The sequence below is a fragment of the Triturus cristatus genome, chromosome 2_2, assembly GCF_964204655.1.
Source record: "Triturus cristatus chromosome 2_2, aTriCri1.1, whole genome shotgun sequence".
Lineage (NCBI taxonomy): Eukaryota > Metazoa > Chordata > Amphibia > Caudata > Salamandridae > Triturus > Triturus cristatus.
The window spans coordinates 856121328-856136162 of record NC_140582.1 but is presented as its reverse complement, the minus strand read 5'-3'; the positions used below and the strand labels follow the sequence as shown (position 1 = coordinate 856136162).

At 42.3% G+C, this 14835-nt stretch overlaps 1 protein-coding gene across 3 annotated transcripts in view; it reads left to right on the top strand.

The window, feature by feature from the left end:
- Nucleotides 1-13893, top strand: part of UBE2K (ubiquitin conjugating enzyme E2 K) — a 231459-nt gene extending 217566 nt beyond the window's left edge. For all 3 annotated transcript variants that reach the window (XM_085642239.1, XM_085642240.1, XM_085642238.1), the window contains one exon: nucleotides 12373-13893. In XM_085642239.1, the coding sequence (XP_085498365.1) occupies nucleotides 12373-12447 (75 nt within the window). In that variant the 3' untranslated portion in view covers nucleotides 12448-13893. The remainder of the gene's footprint in view (nucleotides 1-12372) is intronic.
- The last annotated feature ends 942 nt before the right edge of the window (nucleotides 13894-14835 follow it).

Genomic DNA, 14835 nt, shown 5'->3' with positions numbered 1-14835 from the left:
TCCATTCGGTGATAGTGCGCATGAGCATCGACCTTATTAGATTGTTTTTTTCTGCCATCAGGTTTGGACGTGTATTGCTGCGCTCCGGTTCGAAACCGCCCTTTGGGTTCCCCTATTTGTGTAATTCACCATACCCTCAATGGTATTGTTTCCATCTCTCCGTGTTTCCATTCGATCGGGAAAATCTCATCTTCGGTCGAAAACCTCGTGGACGGCCTTTGGGCCTAGCCACGTCTGTCCATTCTAATGTCGATGGAACGGACCGTGTTTCAATTCTGTCCTCTGTGCCGCTCCAAGTACCCTTGCACCGATCTACACCAAGTCTGCAACTCGTGCCTCTCACCAGAGCACAAGGAAGAAGATTGCAAGGCCTGTTGGTTGTTCCGATCGAAAAGGACTGTTCGAGATCGTCCGACTCGACGATGAGAAATGCAGCTCCAAAGCACTCAACATACTCCGGATATCTTTGGAGAAGAATCTGAACAGGAAGCAACGTCCGCGGAAGAAGAGGAGGCCTTCTGTGTCGCAGAATCTGGATCCTATTAGATTTCTAGGTCGGAATCAAAGACTTTCTACAAGCACTAAAACCCCTTTACCCCATAAACTATCTTCCACTAAACATAAGGCTTCGGCACCACCTCTACCTTCGGGCCTTGGTCGGCAGCGAGACATCGTTTGATGCTCGGGCCTGGCACCGAAACAAGTAGTCCAGCCTTGCGGCTCAAGATTGAGTGGAGACCGCTAGTCTTCAGTCCTGAAACATTTCGCTCTGAAAGATAAATCTGCTTCGGAACCGAAATCATCTGTTTTGAAACAAGTCTGCTTCGGAGCCGAAACCTTCCGCTTCTAAGGACAAAAAGGACCTGTCCGGTTCGGCACTGAACCTTTCTGCACCTACATCCAAAGAAGATATTTCGGATCCCCCATAACCAGTCTTGGACATCCGGGCAAAGTGGTTTTAAGGACTCGTCCTTCTTTCTTGCCAAAGGTTGTCTCGCCCTTCCACATCGGGCTAACCATCACTTTGCCCACCTTCTTTCCGACTCCTCATCCTTCAAAAGAGGGAGAGGCTCCACCATCTGGACCCAAAACTTGCGCTCTCGTTCTACCTGAAGAGCACACACCAGTTCCGGGTGGATGACCAACATTTTGTTTGCTACGTGGGTGCCAAAGGTCGGGCCGTGCACAAACTGACCATCTCTCGGTAGGTTGTTCTGTGCATCAAAGCATGTTACTCGTTGGCTAAGAAGGAGCCTCCTGTGGGGCTGCGTGCCCATTTTACCCGGGCAACGGCAGCCACTACTGCTTTGGGACGCGGTGTTCCCTTGCAGGAAATTTGTCGGGCAGCTACGTGGGCCTCGCTGCACAAGTTTACCAAGCATTATTTCCTTGACAGTCAAGTCCAGAGTGACCGCTTCTTTGGCTGTTCTGTTCTCCGTGACACCGGGGTTGCTATTGCTGGGGTATCTATTCTAAGGTAAGGAATCTATCACTAACGTGTCTTTCAGTTGCACAAGTTACTTACTTGTGTAACGATATATCTGTAAGAGACATTAGTTGGTGATAGATTCTTTACCGCCCCACCCATCCTCCCTGTTCTACGAACTGATTTCTAGGGTTAAGGTCATCCCTTTCAGGGCCCTAGTTTCATGGCACCAGTGGTCAGTTTCTTGCATGGCTCTGCGTTCCTGGCGCGGAAAATCGTGTACAGAACTGACGTTGGCGCGCATGGGTGGCACTTAAGTAATCTCCGTGACGTCATCTCGGCGCCTACGACGCCAGCGGCGGACGCAGAGCCGCAAGATTCCATCTTCTGACGCGCAGGTGTACTGCTGACAAACTTTCCATATCCAGTCTGATGCCTGAGGATATTCTAAGGTAAGGAATCTATCACTAACTAATATCTTTTACAGATATATTGTTACACAAGTAAGTAACTTGTGTGATAATGCACTTGAAGGAGACATTCTTACTCACAATGGATATACTGTAAAAGCGAATAAATTCACGAATTGTAAAACCAAGAACTTGATTTATCGTTTCTGTGTGAATTAGAGTATGTTGGCAAACCCTCACGCACTCTGTTGACATGCCTAACTGAACATCATTCAGCGATTCACACATTGAAACTAACTGCGCCGTTAGTCAAACTTTACCTTGAAAAGAACCATCACTCGTAAAATAAGAAGTCACATTCTGGAAAAAATTGAATTGATGCAAGAACCCAAAAGTACAGATATACGTAAAAGACGTGAGGTCTTTTGGATTTTTGTTTTGAAGACTCACACAAAAGGGTTGAACTTTGAGATTCCGTGGGAGAATGCAATTAAATAGAACACCTAATTTTACGTTTTCTTCCATATCCAGTTGGTCTGTTCTAATCCTGTCTTCTACGACTTCGCCTTGCCGGGTTCTTGAGTCTGAGACACATAAAACCTTGTAGTCATGGGATCTATACTCCAGTACTTGTCTAAGTTAGTCTATCTTACATATACGGTAGCTATCTCTAGTTGAGTATGTGATCCAGATGCTAGCGTCCTAGCGCTTTGGCCACAATGTGAAAATATTAGTGAGACTAGATCTTCTAGCTCACCCAACCTTATATTTGAAATCTACCACCTTCACTTCAAATTTATTTTCTCTATCACCAATATAATATTTGGGAATGGATTTTTTTCTTTCTTACCCTGTACACTGTGATGTGATCAAGTGCTTTGTGAAGTGTTCTCTATAAGCCATTGCTCTCTAGCCGTATAACGAGCCTTTCCTCTGTCTCTCTACTATTTACCAATCAATTGGGTAAGTATTCCGCCCTTTAAAAACAATACCGTCCGGCAGGGCCTCGAGTCTCCTGAAATATCCTTCGACTGTTACGGGCTGAACCAAGTATTTTGCAGCGGTCTTGCATGTATTTATTTGTGCATGGCCTGTAATTGCCACACATTAGGCAGACACCCTCGTTTAAGGAGTTAGATTGTATAATCACTCCACTACTGAGCTGGACGTACATATCTTGCACGATCCACTCTAAGATGGTCTTGTACCGTCTGAGCAGCAGCTTTAGTCCCATAATTGTCCCGGTAGGGGTGCAGTTTATATCGTTGTAACGCCCAGAATTAGAAATAATTATTATTTTGCACAAAATTAGGTTTGTCTTCCCTTTAAACTAGTAGCAGCCTGGTGTGTGTTATGACTGGCTACAGGGTCATATTATACACAATTTGATGTTTGCCTTTTCTCTCTATCGCCCTATTTTAAGGGACAGGTCTCTGCCTTGGCTCCACGTCGATAAGTCCTTCCAGGAACCTATTTGCTGACAGCTTAGAAAAGGCCCGACCCAAGGCAATTGGTGATTATATTTGTCAGCCAAAACAATTTTAACTTGAAGGTATGTTCTGACTGCATCTGAAAAGTCAGCTTCTTCACATACCTAAACAACTTTCAGTATTCCCGAGTCGATGTTTACACTTTTTTCTGTGGTTTTAGGGACTGTCTCCAGATTTGCGGATTCGGCCATACACTATCACGTCCTTAGTATCTTATCAGGTACTTAAGAAAGATCTTCTGTCTGCTAACACATGCTCGAGCCAATTCTTGTCTGTCATTGAATCAGTCACCCATTTATAATCCCGTCTGCTTATTGCTGCTTATCTCATTTTTAGCTTAAACTTGGACCAACATACGTCCTCTAGGCAGTTATAAGAAGTAACCTACTTCCCATTTCTTTCAGCCTGGGTAAGCATAGCCATGATATCTACTTCAGTTTTCTGGTGTCTACCGTTTTTTTTGGCTTTTGCTGATATGTAGATATCACATTTATCTTGAGTTCAGATATAAACAAGTTTTTAAATCTCTTTGTTACTTTGGCTAAACACAACTCCTTTCCCACTTCGTGCACAGATTGGGCTCTTTTGGTATTTTGGTTCTTGCTTTTGCTGGAGGTGCACCAATAAGCTACTGTTTTCGTAAGAGATGTTTCACTTAATGTACCATGTATTTTACTTTTGTAGATGATACTTTTAATGTGGTTTCCTGAAGAAGGCAGCATGCTCGTCGAAACGCGCGTTGATACCTCCAAGAATCGGCTCCACGTTTTTTGTATCTGAATACATGTTTTCTTGTATAATCTTTTTTCCTCAGTGTGGCAAAGCATCTGTATGTTGGTATGGTGTCCATGTTTTGCGAAACCCATCACAGTGTAATAAATATTGCAATGTACATCAAGTGTCTAGGCTCGTAAGACCACCTCAAGAGCGCATTATTACCCTCAGGCATTCAGTCCACGGTAATAGCCAGCAACATATTCATTTGTTGTCGTTAAACGTTTTAGACTGTGAAACACAACTTTGCAACCTTTTTAAATACACACCGGTAAACACTAACCAAGAGTGTGTTTGTTAATGGGCTCTAGTAAGGCAATGGACGAGCTGCTTCTCCAAAGTTCAGCCCCGAAACATGAGTGGCTCCACCACCACGGGCTCGTTGGCTTAGAGGCAGGGTGGCAGCTTACAGAGGCAGAAGCAATTGGATGAAGTCTGAGCTGTTTCAGGCTGGGCCAGCCTGTCTGTGTTTACATGGAAGAGAAGAAATCACAACACATGCAGGCAGACGTCCAGAAAGCAATGTTATTGGATCACGAGCTACAAGTGTAGACAGAGGTGTCCATCAATTGTGTGTCTACAAAAACACATATATAAAGTAAATACCATTAATGCAATATATTGCACTTTGTGTTGGGTCTCAAGAAATGTGACTACATTGCCCAGTCCTGCTAGCCTTCCAATAGTTTCCCATTGAAGATCGGGCCCAATTCAAAACTGCCTGGATTGCCCACAGAGCGGTGCACTCTTACTCGCCCTCCTATCTAAGTGAGAAACTGAAAATCTCTGGAGCAAATATAGGTTCCAGAAATTGCCAATCCCTGCTCCTGGAACCCCACACCTTCAGTCGAGAACGATACATTCTCTGGTAGTGCCACAATAATCTGGAACTCCTTACCTCCCTCCCTTAGCCTATCAACCTGCATAGCCATCTTCAGAAAGGACCCTAAGCTCCTCCTATTTGACAGACACCTGTACTCTATCCAGGAGACTATCTTCCTTCATTGTGTCCCCACCATCTTAATCAATGCTTAAACCATGTACGTCCCTTGACTAACTGCTGCATTTGTCCTGGTCGCAGCTACTGTGTCAATTTGTCTTGAGTGTAATTGTAACTTGCTGTACCTTTGTATCAAGCCACTGCTGTAAAGCGCTTTGATGCCTTCGGGACAAGTCCGCGCTATGTAAAGCTGTCAAAATAAAATAAATAAATTGAAAAGGCATCCTACAGCAGTCATCTCGGCAAGAGGCGGCAAGGCTCTTACCAAAGCGTTCACCACCAGTAGGGGAGCATTCTTTCACTGGTGATATGGAAATATGAGCTCTCTCAGTGCTGCAGGTGAGAGAGAGGGCTGGGTTAGTAACTGAAGTTCTTGCCCATGGCATGATGAGAAGACAGGGTTCATTCTGCCTTACAGTGGCAAGGAGATTGCAAATTAGAGTAGTAGGCAGGAGCTCTAGAGAGGAACTGCAAAGTGGCTGTGAGGGACATGTGCCCCTTCAAAGTCTTTGAAAACAGTAGCTATCTTGGAAAGAAGGCTTTGCAATTTAAAAAGAATACCAGGATCATGTAACACAGACCTTTACTTCAAGTGTAAAATATAGAAGTACTTAAATTCCCATTTACTGTTGTCAAATTATATTTTCTATTTTTTTGGGTCTATGAGTTTTCCACAAACAAGTTTTTAAAAATAAGATATATCAAGAATGATAGTGAATCTCATTAAGTATAATAGTGAATTTGCTACTTATTTAAATCCCACTTCACTTAAGCTTTTTTTCTCAAATGGCTAGTGTTAATGGGCAAAGTCCTATTCCAAGATGGTGGTTGCGAATGGCAGACCATGCTGTCCCTTTGCTCAGTTTATTCAGATGTGATGAGGCAGAATGCAGTCCTTCACAATGAAGTTAACCAGTGGGTTAAGTTGGCTGACCCTTTACACCATGCTGCGGTAGGCCGAAGAAACATTTGAATTACACAGTAACAGACCAATGGATGAAGAGGACTGATTGAAAGCCCCTATAACTAGGTATTTTATGCATATCATTTTAGCAAAATCAAAAGCTCTTGGCTAACAGCAAACTTAAAGAAGAAAAAAAAGCTAACAAGCACGAGTTGTGTGAGTTCTGTGTGTTACTAACCAGAACTGGCAAATTTCAGTGGTTTTGTGCATTTGAAACTCACGCTGCACATAATTAGAGGGGATTAGGGTCACTCCTCTTTTGCCATTGGTCTGTGTGTGTCATTTACACCCTGCCTCTGTCTGAGCATTGGGTTAAACCATTTATTTATTTTGATATAAAGTTTTATATAGCGCGAACAAGATCCAAAAGGATATCAGAGCGCTTTACATTCGAACCAGAACTAGAAGGACAATAATGTAAAAAAACAAGTAGGGATAAAAACACGAATAATCATAAGTTACATGAAAAATCCAAATGGAAGTTACGTTAAACAATTGTACAGGGTAGCGAAAAAGGGACACGGTATGTCATAAAAAGTGTAGTAGTAAATGTTGGAACCATGGAAGTAGGAACAATGACAACGGGCCAGAGAGCCTAGCCCACTTACTGAAGGAATTTATTCATCCGGAATCTTTTGACTTCCAGTTTGAACACCGTTGTTACGGAGATTCTGCGTACTTCTGGTGGAAGAGAGTTCCATATCTTTGGAGCTGCGCCAGAGAAGGCTCTGTGAAAAGTTCTCTTTTTGTTAAGGATAAGTGGTTTCAGGAGGAAAGTAGCGGCGCTTCTAGAGGCTTACACCGCAGGATAGTTCAAGTTTTTGTGCCAGGTACCTGGGAGTATTGAAGTGGATGGCTTTGTGCGTCATAACGGCAATTTTTACCTGGATTCGTGCTTCGTAGGGGAGCCAATTTAGAGATTTTAGGACTGGCGAAATGTGCTCATTGCGTTTGGTGCCTGTAACCAGTCTAGCAGCAGCATTCAGTGATGCCCTTAGCAGAGCCAGGGTGTATTTGGGAAGGCCACAGAGGGTAGCACTACCATAATCTAGCCTCGGTAGGACAAGCGCTTGGACCACCTGCTTGAAATCCTTAAGTGGAAGGAAAGGTTTGATATTTCTGAGTGCTGATATGATTTTTAGTATTCAGGTTCTTGTCCATGGTGACTCCTAGAGATTTGGCTGAGTCTACGATGAGAGGAGTGCAGTTGAAAGCAGTGAGGTGGCTCAGCCAGAGGTCAAGATTGAATGCAATGTCCTTATGAATGATGACATTTTCAGCAAATGTGCCTGAAAATGTGTGCTTCATTGCCAGGACTGCTGGGGCCAGTCCCTTAGTTTTCCATTTTCTCCTATTATCGGTCCCAGTTCGTTTATTTCTTTTATGTTAATTTTTTAGAGCACACTACAGCCACCCAGACTGCTAATGTGCTTCTTCATTGCTGCTCATTGCATCTGTAGTGGACGGCATCCCTGTGTAACCACTGCCTCTGAACGAGCCAACCATCACCGAATTGTATTGTCCATAGTATATCATTATTTAACCATTTCAAGATGGTCAACGTGTTGGTTCTAAACCTAGCTATACTGGAACTCTTAAACAAAAACCATGTACAAAACCACTGTAAGATTGCCAACTACTGCTTTTTCGATGATGGTGCCCTCATGTTTTGCAACAACCTTCTTAAAGAGTGCAACATTCCACAGGGACACTCCTTATACACAACTTTCTCCTGCGCAGTAAGCACCGCTTGACGAGTCAGACACCGAGCCTCATCCCATAATCTTATCAAATATCTCCACAACATGTAAAACAGCTGCCTTGTCAGTTGGCTGTTTTGAGCCCTTTGAGATCTGAACCAGATCACCCCCTTAGGCTTGCTTGAGGTGGATCTTAACCAACCCCTGTTTGACAAAGAATAGGACAGAATATTTGCTTATCTGACAACCGTGTCATGGAATGTTAGACTTAAACTCATACAGGTCTTCGCGCTACACAGAGCCTACCTAACCCCAGCGAAAATTAACCATATATATTTTCCGTGTGCAAATGTAGTCTCCCAGAATCCTCACTCCTGACATTGACCTGCACCACTTGTGGTTGTGTGATTAGTTTACACACTTTCGGATGGCGATCACCACCCAACTCTCACAGCTGACCAACTTTTTTTTTTTTTAAATAGTCTTTATTGGTTTTTAACAATGAGTACATTGTACAATGTTGCCGGTATTAACATACAAAACAGTACAGTGACATTATTACTCTTGATGTCTGGTGGGGAACCAGGCTACGCTTCATGTTGGTGACAGACTGAAGACAGAGCAAGTCCTGTCCAACAAGTGTATACATACATACATTTAAACCACTTTTCAAACGGAAAGAAAAATACATATCGATTAACACTCTTCTCCCAGCTACATAGCTCCACACCAACGATTTATGAAACACAAATGCAAACTATACGATCTCTATTTCCTCAAGTACATTATACGATGCAGGTCGTCTATGGGCCAAGGTAGTTAGTTACATGCGGAAGCGGCCAGGAGGAGAGAAGGAAGTGGCGGAGGGAAGTGAAATCTTGCCGGGGCAGGCATGAGAACCGCCCCAGTGTAGTGCCCTCTGAGTTGCGCAGTGGCATGTGACAACAGGTGTATGTATATTTATATATATCTAGCAGAAAATGCCCAGCTGCAGATACCAAATCAGGTTAATATGGCGCTAGGTGTATTCAATTTGCCTTCCAGGAAAGCTAAATAATCCTGCCAGTGCATGGGGTTGGCCTGCGGTCTATCTCGGGCTGCCCCCCATCGTTTGTGTTGTGTGCTCAGCCACCAATGCTTTGCGAAGATCCAGTAACCGTGTGCGCGTGCTGGGGGGGCCACACTGGATTGTCATGTCATTTCTTATTCTCCGCTTTGCCAACACCAGAGCGAAGAATTTATTGAGATTCTTCCTCGCAGCAGTACGCTTGATGCCAAGTAGGAAATGTGGGCCCTGCATAGGGATTATAGTGTCAGTTGCTTCCCCCCAAAGTCCCTGTGATCTCGCCCAGTAAACCCCAAGAGGGGCATGTCCAGACCATATGTAAGAACTTTGCATCCATCCTGAAGTATCGGGGACAAATGTCTACAGACACAGGATGCATGCGTGACAGCCTATACAGCGTCAAATAAGTATGATTAAGTAATTGAACTGTGTGTAATTCAATCTAGCATTTGTAGACACAACCTTAGGGTATTCTATACATTGCGACCACTGCTTGTCACGCTGGTCAATCGACAGTTCAGATTCCCAATATGCTCGAAGGCACAGCTGACCAACTTGGCACCTATTCACACTTGGGAGGCATGCGCCTTAGGCTGCTTCCCGCACTCTGAGGCGGCAAGTTAAAACTGTTTCCTGCACCTGGTCCTGATCCTTTTAAGGCATACCATTATGTGCCCCTGGTGTGCTAACCAGGCCCTGATATATTTTCCTGGACATTATCCTGGTGAGGTGCGCCATTGAGGGCAGCTGGCAGGCTGAACAAGCCCTGTCAGCAAGGAAACTCATGCTCCTGGCTTGAGCTGATGCTGATAGCGCCGCACTCTGCAGGAAGAAAGCCTGGGGACTTTGAAAATACCCTCTCGCTATGAAATGGGATGCCTTACTGCTTACATTCCGGGAACTAGAGGCTGTCAACGTGACTCAATCATAGCTACGGCTTCCCCACAGGCCAGTAGCACACTGCACTTGCCCCCCTTATGTAATACAACTTGTCTCCACCGCTAACCACTACTTCTCCCAGCAAGTCTTTTTAGGCACCTGGGTACGTCTCACTCCTGCTTAGAGGGTTGGACCTCAAATAGAGTTCCCAAACATCATGCATATACCACGCCATATCACTAGCTCCTCGGATTGTACGCCTGTTCTGTCATGCCACACTCTAGAGGATTACACCTTGCCTCCAGAATCCACTGTCGCCCTGTCAACCTACCCTCTTCCTCTGATCTCCCCACTTTAAGCTTTGTGTACTCGCTGTCTTATAAAATTTACTATTGGTGAAAAACTACCTTGCATGGTGACTGTTACTATTTTCTTCTGCTGTTAATATAAAATCAATAATGTATATATATCTACCAAGCTGAGAACGCAAGTGGCAGGTTAATAGAGTGGTATCGATTTATCGATGATTTGTTCATTGTGTGGCAGGGAACAGCAGACTCGGCCCGTGGGTATATCGATCTCCTTAACCATAATGATGTAAATTTGCACTTTTCGGGTACAGTGAGTCCGGTGGCAGTAATATAATAGCACTAAGGAAGAAGATTTCGAAGCGGCCGCTTCAGAAAGCTTAGCCAGGTTTACTGTGAGGGGATACAATCCCATGGCACTAAGTGCTACTTTGCAGAGAGTGAGAGGCATCCCGAGGGATAAATTGTTGAGGGATAAAGCGAAATCCACAGTAGATGAGGGCAAATTCCGGATGGTTACCCCTTACTCTGCGGAAGCCAATCACTTAAAACACATGCTCAAAAAGAATTGCCATATCCTAAAAACTGATAGCACTATATGTAAAGATATTCCTCCCTCTCCACTGGTAACTTTTAGGAAAGCAAGGTCACTTCGTGACATGCTGGTTAGGAATCACCTAGAAAAAATACCACAAAAAGTGAGTACCTTGAAAGAAATGATGGGCTTCTACCCGTGTAGTAGGTGCAAAGCTTGCGCCAACAGCAAGAGAGTCCTATCATATATAATCCCAGACATAGGGAAGGTAAAGAAAATCACTAAATTTATCACATGCAGTACGCCATATGCAGTTTACTACCTGGTATGCCTGTGTGGGCTACGCTACATAGGTAGCACGGTCCATCAATTAATAATCAGAATATTGGAACACTTAAGGGCTATTGATAAAAATGATCAGACTTATCCTGTAGCACCTCACTTCGCAGAAAAACATCGGAGTGACCGTAGTCCGCTTTAATTTTATGGTTTGGCTCACGTTGCTTTAAATGTCCGTGGAGGTGATAGAGTAAGAAAATTACGGAGACTTGAGTCACGTTATATAATAGATTTACTCACTAAATTTCCTCGTGATTTGAATAGCGGAGAGGAGTTATCTGTACACCTAGGTTCGTGATTGAGACTTAGATTTGGGGTAATTCTATTGGTGATTGAGTGCTTTGAGCCCTGCTGGAATAGTTTTAACGGATGTTGGAACTGTAACTGTATAATGTTTCTTGGTACAAAAAGGTTTTTCTAAACCAATATGAGATTTGGATCAAGAAAAATGATGATAGAGCATGCCTTGCGATGTAAAAATGATAATGAAGTAGAATGTGTAGAAAAGTTTCTTAGAAATGTTTTCAAGGAGAGAACACTAGCCGATCCACGGCGAAATAAACTCTGTGTACCATGACCTAATGTATATTTGAAAACCGATACACGGTTGATGTCTACCAAATAATGTGTAAATATGAGTGCAAATATATGCATATTTGTGCAAGGTACTTGTAAAATAATTCATAAATGAATTGAAGTATGTAGATAATGAGTATATATACTCACTACAAAATGGCGCCTTTGTTAGATTGAATGCGCTAGTCCTTTCCATGTTTTCATGAAATTAGAAAAGTTGATAAACATGGCGTTTCCGATGTGTCATTGACATCGAGAAAGGCATTCTTGCCGAAACGCGTCTGTTGCTGGTCATTTGAATAAACTTTCTTGACAACGTCCCCGGGAGTGCGATATCTTTTTTCTGGATTAAGAGGAATGGAGCGAAATAGTATTGCGGAGTCCACAGCCGCAAAAATCGCACCTGCCTGCGAGTGCCCCGTTTCTCGAGTGGAGCAAGGAGCGTACATATATATATTTATATATTTATTTATTTATTAATGGCCTTCCACTGCTTTGTTTAATTGTTTGTGATTGCAGGTGTATGCCTACCATCGTCAGTCTATTATACACAAACAGTGGTCCCTTACTACAAAAGGGGAGTCTATCTGTGGCAATATAGAAATACAATGATGTCTATATTTGTTTGTCCAATAATACCATCTGTAGGCGTCAGCATGTTGTCTCCCACCCCTTTCCCTCCCCTATCCTGTATTCTTTTAACATAACTTGCCAATTTTGTTGTTTGTGTGTGGGATTTATTGTGTTTGTGTCTGGGTCGAAGTGCAAGTAGTTCATGAAATGGCAGACTGGTGAGAAGTGTTTTTCCTCATTTGCCTAATTTGGCGTTGTACAGCATAATTGTTTGTTTGAAGAATGAAATGAACATGTTCACCCATTAAATGTGTCTATACTTTTGTCCACAGAATGCAGTAATAGTGGCCTTGTCTTCAAAATCGTGGGATGTAGAAACTGCAACAGAACTACTTCTGAGCAACTGAGATGTGGAAATAGCCACTTCTGTAGTCCAGCTTGCCCCGTCTGAAGAGCACCACCATCTGTTATTTTTAGAATTCTGCATAGGTTCCCTTTTAAAAATGACACTCTTGCCTGATAATGCTTTCCTAGGCACTATTGGAGACTGAGAAACTGCTCTGTAAATAAAGCTCATTAAACGTCTGTGTAAATTTAAAAAGGGGAAATACTTTAATTTTTTTCTTACTAAATATTGTAAAAAGAATTGAGCAAACGTGAAACAATTGAACAGTATGCATACTTTAATGTTTTTGCAGTGTCTGGGATTCCAGGAGGTAGTTCCAGGATTTTGGTTTACTGATCTTAATTACTTGAGTACCATTTTGAGTGTTAGCGCTATCAAATAATTGCCTTCACTCATTAAATAGCCTACTATTTTTAACATGGATCCTATGTGCCTGTGGATTTGCATGCTTGTACTTTTAGTAGACCTGGTCTGACAGGTGTATGAACAGTATACCATTTTAAGTCCAATGTCCCTGTAGATTACTTTTTCCTGTAAAGCTGATGTTTACACTTGGTTTGAAATGGTCGACTGTTCGCACCCCTAATCCCTACCAGTGCTGTGTGTGTTGAAAGCTGCTCCACTCCACCCTCGAAACAAAGCCAATACATCACTCATTTTTTCTCTTCATATTGTCTGTGCCATTTACTGTAGCCCAATTGTTCATTTTAGGGTCTATTTGGAGAACAGTGTCCCAGTTGAACAAGCTTCCCATAGCACCCGCTAGGTGTTTGGTTTGTTTGAAAGTTAAGCAACCGAAATAAAAAAAGATGATGTTGGGCTGCTTTTCTTTTTTCCTCTCCTTCTCGCTGGTCAAATCAATAAAACAGTTACAGACTGCATTAAAACATTTGGACAAAAGATATCCGGTACATTGAGATGATTGCCCTCTCGGACTAAAGATTTCCTCCATTTAAATCCAGTACTTGCTGTGATGCAATCATTGTTTTGTTTAGCACTGTTTGGAGTTCCAACATAGGATTGCTCACCCAGTACTAAAATATTAACTTTTTTATGGAGGCTGTTATGTTTCTTTAATGGTGTATATACTGGAAGTGCACAAAAGAACTAGAATTGTGTTCTAAATCAACTTTCTTTAAAATTGATGTTTGACAAGCAGAATGGAAATCTTCATTTTCCGTGTACATAGTCGGACTTTCTATTCATATTAAAAAGACATTGCATCCTCAATTGAAAGATTTGAGAATTATTAGTACTATGTTTGGGAACACTCTAAAAACCTGTCAAATTCGCGGCGCCTGTTGTACATGGAAATATGCAGGCTGGACATGAATTATCAGCTGTGGTGCATGCAGTGATATAGACCTACTAAACTGAATATGCATCCATGTTTCATTGCAGACACGTTGTTTGATAATTAAACTAAATATACAATTTTTTCAAGTCATTATGTCTTAAACGCTACCAATTTGTGTTTATTTGTGGCGTACAAGTACAGTGTCAGATATATTTTTATTTGTCGCAGGTTTTAAAGTACTATAAGATTTAGCCACGTGGAGGTTTTCTACTTTATTTGGAAATGTTGATAATGGTGTATATTTCCTCATGCTAGTGCTCACATTATGTCTGAAGCATAAACAACGATCTTTTGCTACTGCTGGCCTTTAGACTGTTTTGCTCTATTTTTGTTTTCTGTAACCATTTTTTTAAAAATCACATTTTGTAGAAAACATAATTCCCTTGTCAGTGCATTCTGTAAAAGAGAAGTGGCTTGAACCAAGGACTTCTGAGTGCTATTAACTAAATTTAAGTACATGTTGATTGTGTGCTGCACAGGCGCTTTTAAGTGTTTAGATCCTTGTCAACTGTGTGGAAAGCTTAAAGGTATTTTTTAAACTTTTTTAGATGCAATTTAGGTTTTTCTGGTTCACGTTCTTTTATTTCTCCTGAGTAGTAAAGAGGAGTAAACAAACATTGGCAAAGCCAATAAGTCCTGTCCATTTCAAATCTATTGACTTTGCCAGTATCTTTTAGCCCTGTTGTGGAGCAGCGTGACTACAAGACTATAAAAAAAGAAAAGTTATACAGGTTTTATTTTTAAAAAAGGAACTTGGTAAGCTTAGGAAAATATAGCACTATGGTGCTGGGTGCCTTATTGTGCTTTTCTCTTCTTATGGTGGGTGGGGTGGACACCACAGACAATGGGGGTGTGAGAGGGAAGGGGCAATAAGAATAACTGGAGGGTCTGGGGTTGAAGCTAAGGCAACAAAGACAATTAAGAGGTAAAACAAACGTGTGTGGAGGCGAAGAATTATAACCAACTTTTTCCCTTTTATTAATCACTAATCTAAGGTACTGCTGCATTGTTTAGTAGCTTATCGATTGCAAT